General features: G+C 34.3%; 1 protein-coding gene across 1 annotated transcript; it reads right to left on the minus strand.

The window, feature by feature from the left end:
• Positions 1-423: 423 nt before the first annotated feature.
• On the minus strand, positions 424-23,876 carry LOC123322043 (semaphorin-1A-like). Its single transcript, XM_044909869.1, has 12 exons — positions 23,452-23,876; positions 5,430-5,647; positions 4,999-5,299; positions 4,410-4,605; positions 4,264-4,352; positions 4,060-4,201; positions 3,825-3,970; positions 3,227-3,515; positions 2,962-3,166; positions 2,730-2,881; positions 2,246-2,561; positions 424-1,819 (listed from the first exon to the last, which is right to left on the minus strand). Exons 2-12 carry the CDS (start codon positions 5,582-5,584, stop codon positions 1,648-1,650), a joined length of 2,163 nt encoding a protein of 720 aa, XP_044765804.1. The 5' UTR covers positions 5,585-5,647; positions 23,452-23,876; the 3' UTR covers positions 424-1,647.
• Positions 23,877-25,671: the final 1,795 nt, after the last annotated feature.

The raw sequence follows: 25,671 nt of genomic DNA on the forward strand, positions 1-25,671 counted from the left end.
ATATTATGAAGTCATAGATATATATTGTAACTATGTATGACTATTTATATTTAATGGGCATTTGGCATAGTTACAATTTATATCTATGACTCTTAAGGTAGCCAAATAAAATATAGCTATGATGTAGTGTACTCCTTGCTAAGCTTTCGAACCTTGTCAGGTTCATCCTCGGGGAAAAATAAAGTAGAGTACACAGTCCTCGAGATGTCACCGCAAGTCCAAATTCGGAACCCCCTAACGGAGAAGGAAATCCAACTTCAACAATCAGTTGAATATTTAAGCATTACTGATTTCAATAGCTTCAGTTTGGAGATATTGAAATTACGTTTCTTCCAAAAATATAATAAATTTTCAATCCTGCTAGACCATTCGATCGCTCTAGCGGGTTCGTGCATCACTTGATATGGAATGAATTACTTTCAATGAATCGTAAAAATATATTTATTCATTTATAGGAAGGAATCGACATTTTACTCATACATTTATTTAATTACTTACAAATTACACCAGTAGAAGATTTTGGAATGTACTTGCAGTTTTTTACTTCACTGCTATATTTTATTGCAGTGTATAAAATTTCAACTACCGAACCAGATAAACTAGTCGAATTAGGCACTATGTAAAAGGCAAATTTATTGGTTAAAGAAGGAAATTTCACAGCCAAACAGACAGAAATACATTGAATGGTATGTAAAGAAAAAAAATATATCTTTTTAATACAGGTAGTATCAATCTTGATGCTCTTGCATGTACTGAGATTTTTTTTTCAAAAAGATGTTATATTTGGCATTTAGAACAACTGAAAAATAAGATTGAAGTTTCAGATAGTAACAAAAATAGTTTTCACACATCTTTTATCAAAATTTCTGGCTATGGCGTATTTGCTTTCACAGAAGTCACAACGAATATTTTCGTAACATTGACACACTAAAAAAGCACCCTGTATCTGAGAGATACTAAGCAGAAAACAAGTTGTTCAACAATACATACGGGGTCTGTCGGTTAGGTTTACTATAAATCAAAAAGATGAATCTTTACACTCTTCAATTTATCTTGAAGAAAATTAGAAATTCGGCACTTACAGAACGAAATATATCCAAATACACTTTCCAACCGAATAGTTCATTGATTTTATTGCGCGAAAATTAAAATCTGCAAAATTTTAGGTATTGTGCTATAATGATAATAAGATCATGATTTAGCTCGAAAGTTCAACTATTTAGGGGAGAGATCATTGAAATATATTTGAAAGAAATAACTACTGTTTCAGTATATATATACAGCGAGGCGCGTATTTACAAAATTGGGGTAAATTAAAAATATTTGCTATGTACAATTAAAAATAATTCGCCTTTGAAAACAAAGGACATAAAATATAAAGACTGACAACACCTATCTCATTGAATGAAATATATAATTTACTTTGAATATGAAAATTACGAAAATACACAATAGATCCTCTGCAACAAGTCTCAAACATGGTTATCATTCTGTATTTTGAGTTTGGAGGGAAGGAATATTATTCAATTATAATAGTGATCATTTTTTAAGGCGTTTATAGATCACGAGTCATTCAAATGACGTCCGAATAAAACTCAATTCAATTTTCCCATTTAGCCACACAGGTAAAAAAATTTTTCGATAGTTTCAAATGTAAGTTTTTTTTATCTTTTGTAAAGTTCCATCGTTAGCTATATTGAGATCCTTGCTTATGTCCAGATTATCCTTCTTTAAGGGGGGAGATGGACTGCGAACATTCAACACCAAATTCACAGTTTTGTTCGGACGTGGGGGTAAAAAATTCTGATTTCCACTCAATCTGAAAAAAATATATGTAATCGTAAAATTATTCGTAGCGTTATACTCAAAATAGACTTCAACTTGCGATGTTGCTTTCTCACGGCATGGGTAGTGGGTGATGAAGACAATGGGAAAGCACTGAACGAAACCGGGAGTTTTTGCGCTCTTACTCAAATGTATAATTAGACCTTTTACCCATCCAAGTAATGAAATCGCTTCAAGAAAAAAATATTTTGCTCATATTCCAAAAAATACGGGTCCAATCAAGTTAAAGATCGGGTAATTGGCCGTAGAATAATTTTTTGAACCCATCCTGTACGTTCGAAGTTCCTAGCTCCTTCTTTTAGAAAATAATAATATTGTTTACCACCGGACGGACAGAATTGATCAAAATTCGATAAAATTGGTATCACTCTCGTTCCAACAAACAAAAAACAATTATTACCTTTCTAAATGGTTGTGCTGCTCGAAAAACGGCGGATCATGGTAAGCACCTGTTGAACGAAATCGCCTTGAGAAGAAAAATCCAGATATAAAGCCAACGATCAGAGCTCCTATGCAGGCTCCAACTATAATGAGATGGAGGGTTTGTGTTTCGCCAGCGATTCTTTGTTTGACCGCACATCCCTCGATATCATTCGTACAATCTGGAATTTCTTCATCTTCTTCACTACTTCTGACAGATGGGTAAAGATCCCGATCTTTGTCCGTGTTGGTTGGTATCTCAGCCTTCTGGACTGGTTTACGGGACTGGATTTTCTCTGGAAATAAGATATTGATATTGAAATATTTTGGTAACGCGATGAAAATTCGTATTCAAGTGGTTCTTTGTCTCGTTAACATTTTATCTTTTACAAATTCCAAATATATGGTTGTTCCATTCTCAACTGAGAATCTATAACTGCGTTAAACCAAATGTTATATTTCACCTGTAGGAAGGGTGGTCCAACTGCATTTGGCTTTGTCTCCTTGTCTCACATCCTGTATTAAATACCTTCTTAATGTAACTTTACTAATGGGTACACATGCTTTCTGTTTGGCATCCCACCCACAATGTGGATCTTGAAGATCAACACATTCACTGAAAAAACATATATAATGTGTATGTGATCAATGCCATGATTTTCCTTTATTATTTTTATTATTTCATCAATTTCTTACCTGCATGTGTGTACATTTGTGCACTGGCTCAAATCAACTAATCTTACTTCATCCCTACTGACTACTATAATTTTTCCACCTTCAGGTGTGAGTTTGATCTGTTTAATGGATATCCCATGGGGCATAACATTATTCTCTGAAATGACAACAGCTTTTGCACCTTCTTCATTTGGGATATTGACAATTTTCAGCACCCTTCCATCGTCTGCAAATATCCAAAAGAATGAAATATGTTTAAAAATACTTCATGCTGAGCTGAACTTACCAGTTCCAACGTATAGCAGATCAAATGCTTCATTATCACTTGTTCGAATTTGAGGGTCTACAGTGGTCACAGTAAATCTATATTGAAGGCTGACTCTTATCAAAATTGGTTTGCCGAAATAAGCTGGTACTGCTTCTTCCATCATAGAATGTGTTTTGATAAAATTCACATTTCTTTCAGGTAATGATCTGCTATCTGGAACACATTCTCCAGGTCTTGGCTTAGGCACCATGTTGTTCGAAAGTGGAAGCCAGTTTGAGTTTAGGCTTTCCTGATGTTTGAAGCTTCCCTGAAAAATATCGAAAATTTGTTCTCTTTCTGTTTCATCTATTTGGAAATTTTAATTGGAGAATACATAAAGACGTTTCTCATCCAGAGTCCAAATTTATTTTTATCCCTGGAAAATTTTAATCTCACCATAAAAAGCGGGGAAAGCACTTGAGTGAAGTAACTAGAGCGGTCAGCCCCAGGTACTGAACTTGCTTTGACGTATAGGATATGTTAAAAAAAATATATATAATTTATAACATAATATCTGATCTTGTCCAAGGTTTAATTTCAAGATCATTACTTATTTTTTTCCGACGTTTTAATTTACCTGGAATGCGCTTATTATATCATCCATGTTATATACACATATTGCAGATCCTCCTATGGCGTTATTTGGTGTTGTAAGTGTACCATAAATAATATTTTTCGTACCACCAGATCCATAGGTACCATTTATAATTTCACTAGTCGACTCTGGAAAATTTCGTGAATGATGCACAAAAAGGATATGGAAAATTTGTATATGATAATTTACATCAGTGAATTTTGAATAGAATGCTTACGTATTTCGTCGAAATAGAAAGGGTATTCCCCCGGTACAGAACAATTCAGTCGAGCCTTTAGGAATGATGTCCATCTATCTGTCATCTGATGCGGTCCTCCTTGGTCATTTTTACAAACTCTTGCTACCCTCGAATAAATTATCTAGAATTTCAAATGATCCTCAATAGAAAGCGCTTTAAAGCGAAGCACACAAAATTTTTTACCTTGCCACAGTTCATATACTCAACAGCAGTTTCTCTGTAGAAAAAATAAATATGTTCTCCATAAGGTACTGAGCTAACAAAATGTGGAGCTGGAAGATGAAAGCAATGAATGAAAATTTGTTTTTTTTAAGAAATCATATACATACCATTCAATTGTTTGAGATCAAGCTGTTCAGTACGTTGGGGATCTCTATATATGATCGGGTCACCTCCGGAAAAGTCAGCTACTGTGGCTGAGTATAGCTGGTTATCGCTGTACACCGTCGTACTGTTGTGATCTGGATTGTAGGGACATATACCAATTCCTTCGAATTCATTTTCCATCTCGAAACGTCCGTTCAACTGGAAATGAAATAATATTGCTTCAATGAAATTGTAACAAAGCGCTCAAGTGCGAATTAAACTCGCTTGAATAGAGTTTCAGTTCTATTATATGCATATGTATAGCATTGTAAAAGTCTGAGGAAGACCCCATATTCTATTTTTCTTTAATATTCGAGAAAATTTTGCGAAGATTCAGGTGAAGTACCTACATATTCTCCGTATACATATATGATCTTCTAAATACAATTCAGATAAAATACAAGTTTATATCTCATAACGAGTTTTTCACTAGATGTCATACATTTAGTTGTTGGCCTAATCATGAATAAGAGATAAAACCAAAAAGATTCTTACAAGTGCGCGGCTTAATAGAGATGCAAAATTCACCTTGAACGACATAAATCTACTTACCGTTTCGATATATTTTCTGCATCGTGGTTTGTAAGAATTGGTGCCACATATAACCAGTTTGCCGGGCTCTGGACGGTACAGTATCCTAATATAGTTTTGGCAATCATCTTCTGTTTTTCCTTTCAATATGCACAGTTGATTATGGGCTTCCGAAGAGGGCCATTCAATCCTGGACTGGACTCTCTCATTGAAATCAATAATACTAAGATTGAATACCTTGTTTCTTCCTCCCAGCAAAATGGAGTGTTCATCTTGAGCCAAGACGACGAACTGGTCTGGATGTGTTAAATTACCGGTAAACCTTCAAAAATATTTGTGTAAAGTTATTCGTTTGGTCTGAATTTTTATATTTCAAAAACCACACCAATTTTTAGGATTATGAAAGAAAATGAGGAACTATTCTAGGTAATATTTGAATAACTTTTACTCACTTAATACTTGAACTAGATATTTGTTTCAGGTTATTCAATATCTTCGATCCACTATCTGGAAGCCATGCCTGACACGAATTGGTCAAAAAATGAAGCCATATCAAAAACTGGACGAAAAATAAGTAGTCATGATGAAGTTTCCAGAGCACCGTCATGTTGAGAGCGTGTGTTTTTTCAACACGCCTCTACTACGTCCTCATATTCATCTTGGAAATAGTCTGAAATAAAAATTACATTTTGATATTTATGTATGTCAGAGTTTACAATTTTGAAAATAATAAAAATTCAAGTATTATTTGGGACCCATTTCTCATTACAGAATATGCAAAAATTTATAAATCTCGATAGAACGACATTTTTTTCTACTGATTGCTTTTCAAGTGCGATAAAAACTGACATAATTCGGAAGATATATCAACTAAAGTTTGAATAAGGATTATTCAATTTATATAGCAACCCCTATTAGTTGGTATATAGATTGCACGTATTGAATAATGAAATTAATAATTAATTAGAGGAAAGTGTGAAGCCTAACGAACTCATATCTAGGTTGATCGCTTTTCTCGAACAATTTGTCATCTGATCGTAAGGAACATAAAAAAAATAAATTTCACGATGAGCACTAGATAGTAGATAACCTATTGATATAAATACGATGAAATTTTTCTAATTGATGTTCTCTTTACAGATATACCTATGATGGTTGCTGTTGGATCAAGAGGAAACTTGGTTTCACGTATGTAATTTCCATAATAAATACAATTAAACGTCCAAGCATATTGTGCAATTCATGAAATATAGGATGCAGATCTTGAATACTTCTGCAGCCCACATACAAAACGTAATATATTACAAGATAATTTTTATCTATTTCACCGACAATTCCTATCCCACGACACGGTTATGACAATAGATTCAAATGAAATGTGGACTGATTTTGCACTGATTTTTCCCTTGAGAAAGTTTGCACTAAATTCATCCATCCTAATCCTTATTCAACACTCGACGCCTCCTGCTTCAAATAACGTGGGAAATATACTTAGTTGCTTGATATGCAGTTCGTTCACTTAACAGTGAACAATGGGGAAGTTTAACATGGAAAAGGGCTTAATTACAATTCATTGTGTTCGTCTTGGATGCAATTATGCTTAGAAAATATGAACTCTCACATGAACTATTTTTTTTCCTTTCTGCATCTATACAGGGTGAGCCTTTGACTTGTCATATATTTCAACAGAAGATTCCACAGGCCAAAAGAAACCCTTTTTTCGTTTACCATTTTTTCGTATTCGGCTCGGTATTCGATAAAATTGTTCGCGAGATATAACTCAAATTTGTTTTTGTTCAGCCCACATATTTCAGTTTCTTCATTATGACCAACACATATCATAAAAAATAGCTACCAGAAATTCGAACAACCTGAACGCTCAGTAATGAATATATGACCATTGTGGAAAATAAAAGTATTCTTCATTTTTCTTGTATGATGCATAGTTTTCGAGTAATTTGATATTCAACAATGAAAACATCTCTGAAATTTGACCATTTGGCTACCTTGGCTGAATGCAACTCTGTTTAAAAGACTCTTGTTTATTTAGCTTCTTATCCTGGAGGGAGTTCTTTTTTTCCAGAGGTGACATAGCTCCTTATGGAAATTTAAAAGGCTCTTTTAAATTTTTTATTTTTGTCCAAGCCGAATCGAGAAAAAAAATTAGGGACAAAGTTTTTTTTTCTTTCGACCTCAAGAATCTACTTGTATATATGTACAATTCAAAGACTCTCCCTGTATATGCCGTGCAGTTGTTAAGCCTTATGTGAAGCAACGTTCAAAGTGTTGGTACACATTCGAAAAGTGCAATAAAAATAAAAAATCCAACTCAATTAGAAACTGATAACCAACATATGTATTCACTCGTCCATCATGCAAAAACGTTAACATTATACAGAGTGTGGCCTCAACACAACCAATCCATCAATAATGGAACTTAGTTTGTATTCTTTAATAAGTTCGTTAACTCGGGTTTATTTTCGTAGGCACTTCAATCAAGCATTTCTCAGCTAAATGAAAACCGAAGGTATTTTCGATTCGTGTGTTTCCAAGTCAGCTTTCCTTGTTTATTTTATATGCGTATGAAAGGAGGTACTTTCATTTTTGTACCGTTGCATTAATTTGGCTGAGCTGTTAATTGAACCCAGGGGTGTGACGTGTAATGCTCGAATACATTATACATGACCGGAGCATGAACGTTATGCTCCATTGTTTTTGTTACTGTGTCGAAAAATAAGTACGTCCGTAGACGCCGTTGGAATATCTCTAACATTGACAGTTAATTATATATGATTCTCATTCTAATGAAGTATCTATTCAAATTCGATTGGTTACTAATCTGCGACACTAACCATCAAGGCGAAAAAAATGTAACGGCATTTCGAAACATCTTTATTAATAAATAATTATTGTATCCAATATACGTGAATATGATCAACGTAATTGTGCCCCAAGGATAAAATAGCCGTGTATATTGTTCGAATAACCTCCCTTTAATCACGTCCATCTAGTATCATTTTGCGTTACGAACAAACTGTTATTCGGTTATAGGTATTTCACGATCTCCATCGTAATGAAGAGGAATGCTCCAAAATTGCTTTGCTTTATTGAAATACACTTAGATATTGCCTCGTTGGTTTTTCATTGATTCAAATAACTATAATTTGAAGCCGTTAAATGAGAAGTTGCTTCCGTTGATTCGCAATGATAGAATACCAATTTGAAGAAATTCGCCATATTTGTTTTCAATCAACCGGCAACAATAAGTGAAAAATGATGACCATGCCAAGTTTAACGTGGGCGACAATGAACACATTAAAAGTTACATTGTTAGGATTGATATAAAAAATACATTACGAACTAAAGACGTTAAGAACTGATTTTGCATTGTATAATAACTGGTAATGGAAAGTTGATCCACTGCGACGACGAAATGAGGATACAATAATTGGGATCAACTGGCCATGCAGAGATCGACAAGTCATAAAAATCTTAATTTGTTGGGATCAAATTATTCCAGTCGTGGATAGCCTCAATGCTTCTCATACGGTATTCGAATGATGGCCAAAATATTGGTAATGGAAAATATTCCAGAATTTAAGCTGGACATCGAGAAAGATGTAAAATTAAGAGATCGCGAAGCGTAATCTTTGATTCGAGGTTATAAATATTCCTCGCTGCCGTTTTGTGAGGCAATTATCGTACCAACTATTAGTTATCACACGCAGATTGAATCTGACAGTATATTCCGTGTAAATGATAAAAAACTTGAATGAATTCCGAAAAGGATAATTAATTCTGCCTCCAAGGTTTTCACCTGGTCGTTGTTTTTTCATGCTAAACGTTTTATTCGAGCGCTCAATTTTTATTCAAGGAAAACTCGGCATTTATGTTTCACAATAGAGCTGAACGAGCTTTCATAACAAATTCCCGGCTCGTTATGATAATGAAAAGCCAAAGACACTGACGAAGCCATACTGTCTAGAGCGGTTGTTTTCACTAGTCTGATACAAGTTATGTATGTGTTTTTGTCCTTGGATCGATCGAATTTATTATTTTTAATTTCAGAGGAGATTATCACTGAAACAAAATGAATGCGAACACATATAGAACTCCGTACCAATTCACCGTTATATTGTCTAGGAATACGCTGAAAATTTCGAAGAAAGTTCCATTTTTCCAACATGAAAATTGAAAGAGAAACCATATATTGATAAAGAGACGACAAAAATTAAGAGTTCATTTTTAAAGTAAATTGCAAAACCGCGTATCCGTCCGAGTTATTTTTTTAGTACCCATTTGTTCACTGTAACTGATTTTTTTTGGCCTTGTTCTTCAATTTCTAATTTTATTAATCCATTTGAGAAAGTCGAATTATCTCTCAATAGTAATAAATTTCCCTTATTTCTTGTTGATGATGTAACGTTGCAGTTTGCTTTGAATTATTCCTTGCTGATGCTGTTTGCGTAGGGATTTTAAACTAAATATCATAGAACAACAAAACTGACATACATTCCGATGTCACAGCCATTTATATAGACCCTGTATCTTATATTTTTAGTGCAGTGAATATCTCCGAAAACGCAACTTTACATCATCAGAAGCTGATTTAAAATAATGATGTTGAGAGAATTGTTTCCTATTCATTTCATCATCCTCTTCTCATCTCACGGATAACTGTTGTAATTTTTCTGATAAGTTGAAACGGTAACGGTCCGATTAGATGTTGACCTGAATGCAATTCGAGTTCTTTTCTTTCAGTCCATCTCTCAGAAGTCCGGTACTATAGCATTTTTTGCCTTCATCCTCGACTAGCGGTTGAGTTAAGTGGTCAATCAAATCTTAGCTTAGGAAACGACCGTACCACAGTGATTTAGATATTTATGAGACATCTTTCAGCGGCGAAATCACTTTTTTCTTCTAGAATTACCTAATTGTCCACTCTAAATTGAAGATAAGAGTTGAAAATTGTGGGCAACATTATAAATGATTGTATATCTTCCTCTCTCTTTCTCTTAATGGACGTTACTCATTGAAGTTGTAGTTGTTCTGCCATTTGACCGGTTAGGAAGTGAGTTCAAGGTGTAGTTAAAGAGTTAATTCAGTTAATAATAATTCGCAACACTTGAATCAACGTAGAATTGTCTAAGGCCTAAAGCTTTACCTGATAAAGAACAGCATTTTTGTAATCTCTAAAGTTATCAGTTGCCAAAAAAGTCGATTTTAAATTTTTAATTCAATTTGCTCAAGTATAAGTTTCCGTTGTTTCATATATGTTTTCAATTTTTCTCCAGTTTGTATCGGAACAATGATTATTATCGGTGGAATTTGCATAGTTCTTGGTTTCGTTGGTCGTCAATTGTTTCCCATGATGAATCATAATGAGATAATTTTATCTCCCAAACATATCGAACGAAATAACCCCTTCCAATCCAGAAAAAAGTTGTATCAATGTATATCTAAACATCAAGCAAATAATATTTGGTTCGAATCCGGGTGCAATTAACTGAAGATTTCCGTTCTTCGAAAATACGTACATCTATTCAGATAAGATTAAATTCTGCTCTATAATTTTACCTGATAGCCGTGACAAATATGCGCCAAAACAATTATCGAGAATGTGATACCTATTTTGTTCATATCTTTAAGTATTTTGTATGATTTATATTCATCAGAAGGATCAGTGGGAGTCATCGGAATCGGTTATTATGAATAAATACATCGTCTCAATTGTTTACGAATAATCAGCAGGGCATCATTACGCAGTTTCAACCTGTTCACGTATCCTGTATATCCATAATATGTACTTCCTTTTCATCATATTTACCGAATAGCATTTCCGTTGATCAATAGGATGCTTGCTAGGCAAAATTATTTCTAATAATAGTGTGGTACAAAAATATTATATGCATTCAGACAATTATAGCGAGCACTTTGCACTTATTCGAAAATAAATTTATCGATTCCTCACGCTCATAACTAGTGTTACAGTTCTAGCCATTTCCTTCCATCTCTAGTTTGAATTTGATGTAAAAATCTTAGTTATACACGCATGCAAGAAATTACATTCAGTTCTAGCTCATTATTTCCAATAATAATCTTTTGGATTTGAACACGGAAAGTTTTTCATCTATTTTGGTTAGAAATAAATGAGTCCGAAGATTTAGGAACCTTTGTGTGAAATTCGTTTATTCGATAAATAGAGACACTCAACCATGTCTGCAGAAAAACATTTCTCCAGTTTCATTTTGACGAATTCTACATCCACCAACGCATAGGTTGGTTGATAGACCATCTGATTCATGATTTTTTTTTACTCAAGTCTCACTGGCACGAGTCTGAAAGCTTTCGATCATCACTTCACGAACAATTCCCAGTATGCTGAATCATAATTATCTCCCCTTCAATACTGTTTTATTCAATTATCAAATTACATATTTTGTTTTATTAAATGCACTGCTCAGCGACTATACAGTCTGCGAGATAATTTTTGTCACGTGCTATGTTGAAACAATCAAATGTCAGGAGCACCTTTTAGAATCGAAATGAATGTCGTTATCGACGTATGTTTTATTCAAATTCGATTTCGTCTTTGTCAGAGAGATACATGCCCGTAATAATTGTTATACTTACTATGGGTTCGACATTGAACGAATGTGGATGTAGATTTGCCTTTTATTCAAATGACGATATAAGTCGTCTCCAAACACGTGTTATACAGTGAATATATTGTCGCTAACTTCATAATACATTCATCAAGGTGGGTGTTTTGTATTTATAGTTATGTCTTCTTTGAACAGGTGAATTTGTAATTCGCAGATACCACTCTTACACGCTGTAGGATTACTGATTCGACTCATTTCGTAGGACGTGTTCCACACAGTATATTCCCTAAATCTTCGGAACATTGTAATAGGAAGTAAATAAACTTTTGACTTATGTCTTCGTAAAAATAAAAAACATAGCCATGGGCAATATTGAATTCTGTATCTCAAACGTTATGGACAATGAACACACAATAGTTAAAATAAAGGTGATAAACTTTGCAACAAGTCAATCATCGGTAATGTTGAAATTTACATTGTTCGTTATACAATATTTGATTTCATACGGTTTACTTCTTTGTTTTGGCCGGATAAAAGTGGCAATAACAAGTTTCGATCGAGAATATCTCGTTAGTCATCCAAATAACACGCAGAGGGCTGTTAAAAGGGGCTGTTCTGGGTAGACGTTATGAAGTAAACGACCATTTCAATCTAAGCTGAGAATCTAAATAGCTGTAGGGTGTTTTCCGCAACCGGCTAATTTTCATAGAACGATTTTTCATTGAGTTGGAGTAGGCAGTGTAATTATTGTAATAAAATCTCGAATAACATCCCAAACACTAATAGTGAGAACGTGTAGGCTTCGACACGTAATGATTATAACTTGGGTTATGCTATAGGTGTACGAACAAAAACTGACCATATGAGAAAGTAATCACTTCAAATGAGAGGCGGCTACAATAGAATGAGGTCACCATGGATAAATTTACTCCATGCTTACCTGATTGTTACAAAAATTTATTCGTTTGTTATTATCCAGAGATCAAAACGTGACAAAAAAACAAGTTTTTTCGCACATTATTTCATGGTGCATAATATCGTCGTAAAAATACTTTGGAAGTTTCAGTATGTAAAAAAGTGTCCTTTCAATATCATTTCGATTCCCATTTATAGTCGAAAATGTTTATATGCTATTTAATGACATGATATGATGATTGAATGATTTAAATCATTATCTTTTAAAAGCAATTAAAATCTGACAATTATAATTTTTCGATATTACAAATTCTTCAAGTCGTTTCCTAACGGTTGAAAATTACATATTCAAACACTCCAATGAAACAACTTTTATTTTCATACTTTTTAATTATATTAGATTCCAACACAAACGATTTAATATTTCATTTATTTTCGGAAAAATAACTGAATCATCCGTATGACGAATTAAAATTTCTGTTGTGAAGTTTATGTGTATATTTTGTAATGCCGGTTATGTAATACTGAATAATGGGTTATTTTGTTATTCAGCGAATGTTCATGTAGAGTAGCAATGGTATAGGTTGATGGCCATCAGTGCAAAACCGTGGGGGGAATTGATATAAAATGATTATAGAATATTATAAAAAGTTTATAAAAGCGCAGATTTGATAGGTTCATCAATTTTAAAGTTTCCGAAATCCTTTCGCATCATAACCGGAAGAAAAAATCTGTCATAGCGCTAACATGATTTTAATTTTTCAATAGTTAATTGAATTGAAACCGCGCAGAAAAAAACTAGACAAGCATCTTCGAATTCATCGGAAGTTAGAGTGGATCGTACATTTGGAACGAGCAGTGTAGGTAACCGGTTCTTTTGCTTTAAGCTAGTCGAGTAGAAGACTGTTATGTATGAATCAACGGAGACCACTTCACTTCACTCACAACAGTTAGAACAAAATGGAAATTGGACGTTGAGCTTTAATCGAAGATCGACAATCTACGGACGAAGTTCCACTTAATTATTCCTTCATTCCCCATAATATGAGATTCTTGATGCATTAGCTATGAATAGCGTTCTCGGTTCAGTTTTGTGATGAAAAATAATGAAATCCTAAAACTAGACTTTACTAGGAATGGAAGATATATTCACTTCTGCAATGGTTATTTTTGACTATAAACAGATGTTTGTCTGAAACCTTAACATCTCTCAGGCACAGGACCATTTTGTGGGCAATTTGAAGACGGCAGTAGTTTGTTATTTCTACGACCCCACTATGGGATTCTTCGGATTGTATACCGAGAATATGTTGCATGTATATTTTTCGCATAAATAAACCCGTGGAATAGAGTGAAAATGACAGAAATTTAAAAAAACGAACAAAAATTCCTTTCGTTCGCTAATTCTCACGTTTTTCGTTCGCAAAATTTCTATTAAGGTTACAGAGTTTCCTTTACTGAAACCAACACACATTGACGGGCATTCTTCAAAAAAAAAATTGAGTTTTTTGTCGAACCGAAATGTTATAAAAATTTGTTAGATGACGAAGAAGAACTTCTTCTTTGTGGCGTGATTGTAGCACCATTCTCATGACATATACAACACAACTGGTATTATTTCCTTGCAGCGTTGACCTCCGTAAAGAAGATGATACGCGACTGACTCGTCCCAGCAACCTACATAATCAAAAAATTTCAAGAGATTGCCATTTACTTTGCATCATCTTCATTTGAATATCGTAATCGATGTAACACTGGCTTCGAACTATCGGAAACTATAGGTCAATTGTTAATATTTTATTATGTATTAGAAACCGTTAAGGGGCAAAGCGTTGCACCGGTGTGGAAAGTTTCCTTACCTGTCGGAAAACCCGAAAATTTTTCACATTTTACACAAATGGCGGATGCACAGATCTTTTTGCTCCTAGGATCTTTGTGCTGTATGACGCAAGGCAAAATTATTGAATAATCTTCCCGTAGTATAATTTGGAAATAATGGAGCAGTACAAAATTAATTTCTGACGTTTTCATTAGAAGAAATCAGGAAATAGAAAAGTGATATATTATGATCTAGAACAGTGGCTGTTTTATCAAAAATAACTATTAGAAACTACTAAAAAGGAAATCTGTCAATTCAGTAAACGTGGCCTAAAAATTTAGTTTCCTGCCTACTCTTATCTCAATTCGATTGTTCAGTATCCTTACCAATATTCATTTTTATCATGTTACACTGAATTTTAAATGATAATTCCAATAATGAATATCTATCGAAAACTCCATCGAGGAATTATTCATCGTCGAGTCGGTTGCAAATAAAGCTTCTTCAATTTATTCTGAAGGGTTGAATACGCCCCATGTTTTCGGAAACGGATCGATCGAATGAGTCATTTTGGCATTTAGATACGTACTTCCAGATTAACATTTCAAATTTTTCTGCAAAGGGGTCTATTATTAGTATTCAACCCATCAGCATATCGTGCTATAATTTAATTTTATGACCCGCAGTAATACTTGCTATTCCATTTTGAATATCTTTCTATCACGAAGTGACTAATTGCAAAGCCTGGGGATCACAAAGCAAATAGCCGTTTTTACCTCGAAATACACGCACCAACTCCTTATGTTCCTTATGAGGAATATATCGCAAAACCTGTACTCGACAGGAACGCACTTGGCTATAAACAGAAAGCTCACTTAGTAAGTCAGAAATCCCTTAAGAGTTCCGGATCATCCTACTGATCTCCCAATAAGTTAGACTCATTTCTGACCTCAGAGGCGATAGCAGAAATTTCTATCTTGGAACCTTCTTATTCGAAAATTCCTTCTTCGTTCTTGGTCACATTTCGCACCACTTAGAAGAGAGGAAATATTTTTTGATCGTCATTATTGATGGCTATGTATTATTTTGAATGAATAATATGATGAAATTGGTTTGAATAATAGGCTGTTGAATCAATGGAAAGAGGTATATGTTAATGAAATGGTCATTAGCAAACAGTCCAAAAACGAATTGATTATATAAACTGGTTTTAGAAGAATCTCTGGAAATTAAGCGATTTATGGCCACAAAAAAAGAATGAATAAAATAAATTAGGCAATATCACATGAAGATTAAACGAGTTCATATAAGTATTTAGTCCAAAGTGAGGCCGTTATTGTTCTTCATATAATGTAAGGTAAACTTGCACAGTTTGAACCCAAATTTTCAGTTTGGTGGTCAGATATAGATAAGAAGAACATCATACTCGTTGCTCGTAAATTGACTTCTGATTAGTTGTAGTTCAGGTTTGATAAAAAATCGATGATACTAGGTAGGGTATAGTTAATGCCTTTTATCATTACCCTGTCAAAACTGGTTAGAGAAGCTCTAACGATTGGAATTGTAACAACTTATGCCATTTTTAAATAATTCCACCATGTTTCATATATTTCTCCTGTTTCAATAATCAATAAGGTCAAAAAAATATATTCCGAATTACATCAGGCATAAGGAATCAAAGAGGGAAGATCGATATAATTCTTGCCAAAAATTTCTTTTAAAAATTATCTAAACACACCATTATAAAACAAAAAGTGAATTCATACTCTTTTGTATATCGAAATGTGACCAAGTCGTTATTGAACTCATCCGTCGAAAAATATAAAAAATTTATTTGAGCTATACAAATTTTCTTCAGTCGTTGCTCGGTAGTCTTTTGTCGAAGAATCCGTTTCTAATACTGAAATATTATTTGTTCAGAGGAATAAATTCATGGAAATACGCGAAACATTCGAAGTAATTTTTTTCGCCGAATTTTAATGTTGAAACTGTTATTGAATGGTGTATAATGAGACACTCCGGTAGGTATATTCGGCGCACCCATAGGTGAATTGTGAACAGGTTCATTTGATTTCGGATAATGATCGTAACCTTGCTCGAAACACGTCCTCCGAAAACCTACGTTATGCTAAATCACGTTTTTGTCAGGGATAGGGTGTGGGAAAATGTTTATGAAAGGGTGTAGTCTTTTAATGTTTTCTTGATGGAATCGGTGAATATGCGAATAGGAAGGATTAACAATGATGAAAATCGAGGTAAATACGAGAAAGCCTACGCAATTTTTATTGTAAGCAGTTATGTCGAAAACATTTGATTCGATCAACGTGTCATTTTACTTCAATCGCCTCATAAAAAGTATCGACGTAACGAAACTGTCCGAATTTTTTAACGTTACATCGGTCAATTTATAGCTAGAAATTTATTTGTTTTCGTATTTCAAAAATGCTTTCACTTTTGGTAACAATAAATGGCTTTGCAGAAATCTAACTATATTATCAATATTATTATTTTACAATATGAATTTTTCACTGGGACGAGTTAATTTCACCACAACACGTGTTTCGCTATAGTTATAGCGAAACACTTGTAGTGATTCAAACAACTCATCTTACAATCATGTAAATTCAGTTTTTTGTTTAATTATAAATTTTCATCGAGTATCTGCCACATCAATTCGATTTTCATTCTTTTTCAATTAGGGAAGGCCCGTTTGGAAGGAATCCTTGTGTTAGTTCATATTTGTTTTTATAATCACGAAACTCCAGATTTGATACAGTGTTGTCTGCGAAGATCAGTTCAGCTTGCTATTGATTCTTCTCAAGAAGAATATCCATTAACGATTGTGTATTTTAGCACGACAAATATACACTGATTTATTATATTCGGATAATGATAAAAGTTGATTTAATAAATCGATAGATATTCTGCATTAGCCATTGATTGCTACTCAATATTAATCTTAGGAGATCGAGAGGTACGAAATCATCACACCAAATGTAGAATGACGTCATTTTTTAACAACTTAAGATTTTATAAGTATGTGATGGTCCATAAATCTTCCTAGTGAAATAGTGGCTTCATATCGGAGTGGAAGGCGCAATAAATTTGTAAAATTGCTTGTCGTTCACCAGTCTCAGTTATTAAAAGTGAAGAAATATATGGGTAGTAGCCTTCGGTTGATGTATTCCATTTCTATGATTCAGTTCGTAAGATTTACTGATAATACTTGATCCAAGGAAAATTAATACGTTTTTGTATAATATTATATTAGAAATATTTCATCGGAATTTTGACACACTTTGGAATAAAAAAGTTACAAGTCCTCCAAAAATTCAAAAACGCATAGGCATTCAATCTGGGAATTAGAGCTATTGAGAGCGTAGGGTGCTGTGAACAGAAACATTCGAATTTAAGTACCTACGGAAACAATGAGAATTTCCGCGATGATACCTAGATTCCGCGATAACGCTGAGATATGATGTAACCTCTAACAAAAACCACTTGATTATTTATTTCCGTCTCGTAGTGTCGATCTTCGTGAATGAATGTGGGAAGTGATTTTATACTTGAAGCCAATCTTTGAAAAGGTCCACACATGGACCCGGTACGTAGTAGACCGCGTGGGAGACACGCTTATAGTACGAATGCGAGATGTCATTTTAAATATAGAGGTCGTTTCATGAGGCCTGGGTGTCAATTGAGTAGAAGCGAACAAAGAAGTAGCTTAAGAACCGATCCGCTGCAACCAGATCAAATCGTTCAAACACAGGACAAACCCTAGCTAGACGAATATCTATTAACTCAAGTGTGTCGAAGCATACGCTGCCATTCTAAAATTCCATAGAATATTCCAATCTACTAACGAGTCTTGCAACTGGCAAATGTTTCATAACGTATCTGCCAAATTCTTATAGACAGGTTATTATTGAAATTATTAACTATAATTTGAGAAAGTTTTTGTCCATTATGATCAACAATTACCTCAGCCATATTGCGGAAGACAACGATTTGTTGAGGATATAAACCACTAAAAAATTTCATTCCAGCTAGAAGTATGTATTGTTCAAAAATTGAAACATGTTGTTTGAAGGGATTTACCTTCGGTTTTACTTCTCTGCTGAGAGTTCTTTGTGAGCATACTGTAGTTCTCATAAATTGTTAACATACAATATTACTGGATTATAAAATTGCCCAGATAATTCGATTTTCTAATGAACAATTAAGTATAAGTACCCTTACAAAGTCTTAGTTCAGTTTCTTCATCATGGAAACCGCCCGAAATCGTCATTCATCAGAATCCAATTTTCTTAACCCAAATATTGTTTTGAACAGCACGGAGTTCACAGACGAACGAGTCTCTGATTACATAAATATTTTTTAAACGCATTCAAACCGAGCATGAAATGCGCGGTCTATTAATTCCTCTGTTTCGTGGGAGAAAATCCTTCAAAATTATCATTTCACGACAGAATTTCAACGTTATTGAATCGAGCAGATAATGAAGTAATTAGTATTTTCAATTGTCCATCGATGATCCAGTGCAGAAAGTACTCTCTCAGACATTCTGATTGAAATGGAAAAAAGTACTTTTTTTTTAATTTTATAAGATTTTCATTGTGTTCAATTTCACCTGTTGAGGGGAAATGTTTTAGGAAAGTCTGTGAGAGTATTTCATTGTTTCATTATTCGGGCTCGGTAAATAATGTAATGAAAAATTGACCCAGATGTTGTCCTATTTCCGATTCGCTATCACCTTATCAAGATTAAAATGAAAACGTATCGCTAGCAAGTGGGAATTGAAAAGCTCATTTCGAAATGCATAGAAAATAAGGCTCGAATTCCAAATTGATATCTTATCTTTAATTTCGAAGAATTGTGTATATACATGTATATTCATTTTGGGTAAGATAAGGTATGTGTTAAAGGCATTCAGTTCATTCACAAGAGTTGTACTCCAATCCCAGATTAACTTTTAATAGGAAATCGAGATTTATCATGGAAAACTCGAAGTATTTACTCGAAGTATAAAAATTATATGAGAATAAAATGGCGCTAATGAAAACATGGAATAATTTTCACCTAAACGTGACTTCGAAAATAGGATGAGGACTGATTTTTGAGTAAAATGGTTCACTTTTCGAACTTATAAATCTGCAGGTACCCTGACATCTCGCATAGATCTATTGTAGAGTCACGTTGGGAACCAAGGACAATAACACTTAATGGCGAGGCATCTAAATTTATATACCAGGTGTGGGGCCCAACCCAATTTATACCTAGGTGCATTTTATTTAATATAAACACTTCATCTATTTCGTATTCTTTTCTCCCCATAGATATATATCCCCCGCCATTATGAACCGAAATACTTTTAAGCGTCTGCGATATATTTAGACGCTTCTTTCAGACCAATACAAAGTATATATCCAGAACGATATCCAGTTTATATTTAATCCAGGAAAGATTGTGAACAGCGCTGCAAGGTATACTTGCTCATGGGTTTGTCTCGTCTGTGCATTTTATCAATTCTATTTCCTTTCTGTATTCCAATTTGGCATCGAGAATCGCGGAGAAGATGATTCATATGATGAGAATGATATTTCAGTATTTCATAGAACAAAGTCTCGAAAGACACTGTAAATTGAAATATTAACAAATCATATGCGCGCAGTTAAATTTAAATTTCAGTACTGAATTTAGTGGTTCTTTTTCTGAATCAGTTTTGATATATTGGATTGCTATTTGCTATATAATCTAGGTCTAGGGTGACCCGGGTGACCGGAATCTTTTGCTACCTCCTTTGCACTATATTCGGAATATTTGTTCGAGCAGGTAGACGAGCTCTTGTTGTCAGTACATGTTGAGTGTTAAAAACGGTTGAAAAGAAGTAATTTCGAGTTTGTAATGCTTTTACCATCGCTGATTGACACCTCAGTAGCGGATAAAGTCGAGGGGGGGTTAGTCACGTGCACATGAAATCAGATAAAATGATTTTCCCCATTCCATTGAAAATCCTAGCCTTCTGTCCATCTTGATTCATTACATCCTTAGTGACTTACTCATATTAACTACTGTGAACCGGTCAAAACTTTCGTACTTCTTTTAAAATGAGTATCACAAACATGAACTTCGGGCCTGTTGAAGCCGACTTGGAAAACTTGTCTATCCTTCATGTCCGAGAATAAAATGAAATTCATGAATACATCTCGAGTCGTCTTACGGCTTTAATATGTGACACCTGCGTTAGTTGTTGAACTGGTCGTCCATTTAAAAATAGGTTCAAAGAATTATCTCCGATCTTTCTTCAACAACCAGTGGATTGCAATGGCTATGCTTAGCTGCAGCTTATATACCAGAACTTGAACTCCGAAGAACTATGAATCGACTTCGCAGTCACAGTTTTCTTGAAAAATGAAGAAATACTCGTACATTTTTGAAATAGGGATTTATTTTTGTAGAGTATTTTTTTCAAAGGATTAGCATAACCGAGTGAGATAAATGTACCACGAAATAGACGAAGAAAATGAAAGGTATTGAACCAGATAAATTATTGTTCATTTCATTGTCATCAAGTGACATATATCTTGAAGGACTACGTTTGTCCGATTAGCTTCATATATTCTTTGCAACCACTCGGGTTAATACATAGCCACTTTCAGTCGACAACAATCCAATCCGTTCATCGTGAACCAATCAGTACAGGTCGAGACCAACATTACAAAATCGTGATACTTATGGTAGCGAGCTCGGATCGGTAGCTCGAGTAATACATATTTCCGAGATTCAAGAAAAACGCCCCAACTCTTGAAGAATTCTATACTGAATGGAGCTCTAGGAAATTGATCATTATCGAGAAACTGGTCATCGTTAGCTGTTGAACCAATAAGACGTAAAGACCATTCATTGCCTCGAGGTGCTGGTAGTGAAAATGATTCACGATCTCTAAAAGATGAATCATTTCATTCGTAGGAAAATGCAATTTGGATTGAACTGGACATAATTAGCGAATCTCTCTATGTAAATATTTTTATTTCAAAATACTTTTAAATCAATACGAAATCTTTGTTGACATCATTCACAATATTTGAATGGGAATTATTTACAAATTGTAAAGCGATTGGCGATGAGGAATGAATTCGTCGTAGAATGAACGCTCCAAATTGGAACCATGTCCATTTCCCAGCCTGTTGGCTGAAAAAAGAATCGTAAAGACGATAAAATTTTGGGGATAATTAGACATGTAAGAACCTACCAGATGGAAAATGAGTACATAAAAACGAGCCTATTTGACATCAGCGAACACCTGAGGAGTTTCCGTCTTTAGACGGTTTCTGCACTGAAGACATACAATCCCGATGAAGGGTGGCATGTCAAGGGTGAAATTAAAACGAGGTGATAATTTAAATTAATAATTATTCGAGCACGAAAGCGGTACGGACAGGTTTTATATTATCTGAAATAAAAGAAACCTTACTGTCTACAAGAACAACGGAATATAAGCGTTGAAATGTGCATGGTATAGAGATATCATTAATTTATATAAGAGTTTCGAGAAGTTAATATGCGCAAACACTCTTACGTCATGTGCTATGCATATAGAAAGATATACCTACCTACTTAGTATGGCAGAGAATTCTTATTGGATGTATGAGTTTAAAGATAGGATTTGCTTATACAGACAAATGGAATGAATTCATTATCTTGTTAACTGGACATATTTATGGAAAATCCTGAAAACTGTCGAATTTAAATTTCAAATTATCATTCTTTTTCGTAAAAATGCGAACCTTTCAAACGATGTATCACAAGCCCATACTTCCCATTTGAAAAATTGAGGGTTATACCTGCCTTCCGAGAGGGGTTGAAGGAAGGGTTCGCATTTTTACGTAGAAGAAAAACAACGTTAAGTTCGACTTGTTTCAGGACATTTCATGGGTATTTACAGTAAGAGAGATAATGAATTTATTCCATTTGGCTTCTCTATGCTGTATGAAATGCTTCTCAAGCTTACTTTTTTCTATCGGTGATGAGTATCAGGTCAGCATAACCACGTGAAGAAAGATTACAAGGTATGCGTTCTTCTGAGCTACCCTTCGGTAGAATAGCAGATAGGTGCGAAGACTAAACAATAAGTTTAGTGTGAGATCAACAACAATTATGCTTCTTTACGTAGAATTGAAAAGAAACTTAGCTCGTGAAAGAATAAGGAAAAACAAGATGAAATTCTTAAGTGATATACAGATTTCCGAATTATTTCATTTGTCAATATATTCAACCAACATTCCTATATCATTAAAATTGGTGATATGACGGTTTTCATTAACGAAATATATGAATCGACCTAGCTGCAGCTCTATTCTACTGAAATGCCTTCTCTTTCCAACAATAGTCATTGTTATTGTTATGTGTCACCCTTCCCAAAACTACCTGAAGGAATGATTTATTTCACGGCCAGAGCGTGCTCTTTAGGACTCTTGTTTTATTTTTCGATCTCATCTTGAACTTCCAACTTCCAGTCTATAAATCAGTATTCTATCCGCAAACGTTCTAGGAAAAACTTATGGTGCAAAGTAATATATGCTGGATGCTCTATCGGAAGAGGCGGTTATTTCTGATTTACAAGTAGAACAAATCGTCATTTGTTCTTCTCCTTTCGGGACCTAGCGTTTCGTATGTATTTTCAAAGAATGTTAGACAAGTTCTTCCATTAAAACAACTGGAATCTTGATAAACATTTCTGCAGTTAATGAAAGATTTCCTTGGTAGTTAATTGTTCTTTGCCAGCTATTCATTTTCATCTGAAAAAACAGCTACAGTGATACCGATAGATTTGGAGTGGAGTTTTAGGAGCAAAATGGGATTTCTCATGAATGAGTTGTTTATTTTCAAGATACGCTACTGTGGTGGATGGTGTGCATGTACATTCTCAAACTCTGAGGTTTTCAAAGTAACATCCTCATAAATTCGCTCAAGTATTTTAACAAGTCCCAATTAGATTTTTTTTGCACTACACATTTCTCTTCTGAGGCGAGTTATGAACTATATGTACTAATGTAAAATATTATAAACAGAGATCGTATGCTATTTCAGATGAAGTGATACTAGTTTTTTTTTTCTATTTTAATGTCAACTTACCATTTCATTCGGATATGAATTAGAGGTAATCATTAAAAAAAGTTGGACAGAACCGTCCACCAAACTTTGTTTTAATATGAGTATTAAACGCTAGCACTTAAAGTTAGTATCACATAAAAAGTTCACTACTGAATCACAGACCCGTGTAAAAAAGTCCAGATTGCGCATATATGTAAGCGGAATAGTTTTCAGTAGTTTTTTTCTCGAGAAAGTTTGACGTTTACGTAGATTGAAAACAAAACGATTACCAGCCGCCTTCTATAGTACACAACGTAAACACAAAACGTAACGTGTTGCACGTAACATAGTTTGGTTCACTCACTGTCACATCAGAAACGTTGGTCGGTCGGAGTGGTCGGACTACTGTTAGTTTTCTCCTCGGTGTTCGGTGAGTCGCAATCGGGTACCCTCGGTTCAACTTTCAAAACCCAACAGACCAAATTATATCGTTGAGTCGTTCAAGGCCCGATTCCAGTCGACTCATTATTCCCTCATTGCTCTGTGCCTTTCTACCTACCTGTTTTATTCGTTGAGACCAGACTGTAAAAAATTACTTGAAACTAGATCCATCGGAAATGGTCGACAGCCGCAAATCGCTTTATATTATGCAGAAGATCATGGGGGCGTAGTGGTTGAGTTGATCAACTAAATTATCGCTATGATTTCTCTCCTCTGCTTGATTAAATCTCATCTCCTTCCCAGCCTCCACGCTTGAACCATCCTGAGTATAACCTTTGAACATTTTGATTCATGCCTCTCAATATTTATTCTTTTATCATTATCCAACATGTTCATTTCATTATATGATTGGTTTATCATTATTGAACACGACCAGACACGAAGAAAAATCTGTTTGAGAAATACCCCTTTTCTGGGGTATATAGTCTTTGTTGAAATGCTAAGAAGTACTTCAATGGATAAGGAACCATAAAAATGGCTCACTCGAACGCCAAAATATAATTAAAAACAAGCGTCGTCAATCGCACGGTGTCGCTGCATCTGGGCAAGGCATTTGCTTTATGGAGATAGTGCAATATTGGGTCTCGATGCTCATAAGTCTTTTTGAAATATTTCAAAGCTTTCAAATGTATTTTTTTTGCAATCGCTAGATGCCTCTTTTTAGTTATCAATCAAGTAATAACGGTTGCCTAAGTAGACCTTCGTTTCATAGAGGGTCACGAATTGTATTACTGGTTGTCTACATCGATAAAGAAAGATTCCGCAATAAAGTTGAATTGAATTGTTGGGGTGGTGTTTTTGGGGTTACCATCCCTTCAAACCATCCTAACTTTTCGTTAGATGCAAATTTGCAGCTGAAAACCTCATTCCCTGAAACCTTGAGATTTGGTATAAACCATTCAATGATCACTGTTTCTTCTTATGTTCTTCATGCGAAAAAAAAAGGGATTTTGAAAGAAATGATATAAACTCAAATTTTTATTTCAATCACAATGAGATGAGAAATAGGAAGATGTGTAAAAGGGTAGCCTCTCAAGAGGTATATATGTATGGGGTGTGAGGCAAATGATTTGATTTCACATTTAGTTACAAATTGTTTGGAATAAACCATTCAATGTTCACTGTTTCTTCTTATGTCAGGACAGTGATCATTGAATGGTTTATTCCAAACAATTTGTAACTAAATATGAAATCAAATCATTTGCCTCACACCCCATACATATATACCTCTTGAGAGGCTACACTTTTAGACATCTTCCTATTTCTCATTGTGATTGAAATAAAAATTTGAGTTTATATCATTTCTTTCAAAATCCCTTTTTTTTCGCATGAAGAACAATGAAGTGATCCAAAGTATTCGAAAAATAACCTTCGCTGTTATAACCACTGTTAATACTATTCTTCAAATTTTAGTAGGACCAGTTGACTACTTACTCGTTACTTTATAAGTTTCATATACATGTGTATATAGTTGAATTTCAGATATGAGTTTATTGTGTATCTGTGTATAAAATGTATTTGCAAATGGTTGTGAACCTATTTCATTTTCATGATGCTAGTTCGTGTTCTATTTCAGACCAATATGCTGCTATCTTAGAAGAGTATAAGTATAATTTATTAATATTGACAATACGATTAAATTTATCTGTTGGGATGTTTCCCTTAAATTTATGGTTTTTTTGAACCTCACTCCTCATTGGAAAAACTGTCCCACTTTGAATATACCTAATAACCTACAAATCCATCAAATACTAGTATCAC

This window comes from Coccinella septempunctata, chromosome X (assembly GCF_907165205.1).
Source record: "Coccinella septempunctata chromosome X, icCocSept1.1, whole genome shotgun sequence".
Lineage (NCBI taxonomy): Eukaryota > Metazoa > Arthropoda > Insecta > Coleoptera > Coccinellidae > Coccinella > Coccinella septempunctata.

Coding starts and splice junctions, on each gene's coding strand:
- LOC123322043 (XM_044909869.1), bottom strand. CDS start 5,584: ATGACGGTGCTCTGGAAACTTCATCATGACTACTTATTTTTCGTCCAG. Junction 4,202..4,263: donor AGTATATGAACTGTGGCAAG/GTAAAAAATTTT, acceptor TTGAAATTCTAG/ATAATTTATTCGAGGGTAGC. Junction 3,167..3,226: donor TCTGCTATACGTTGGAACTG/GTAAGTTCAGCT, acceptor GGATATTTGCAG/ACGATGGAAGGGTGCTGAAA.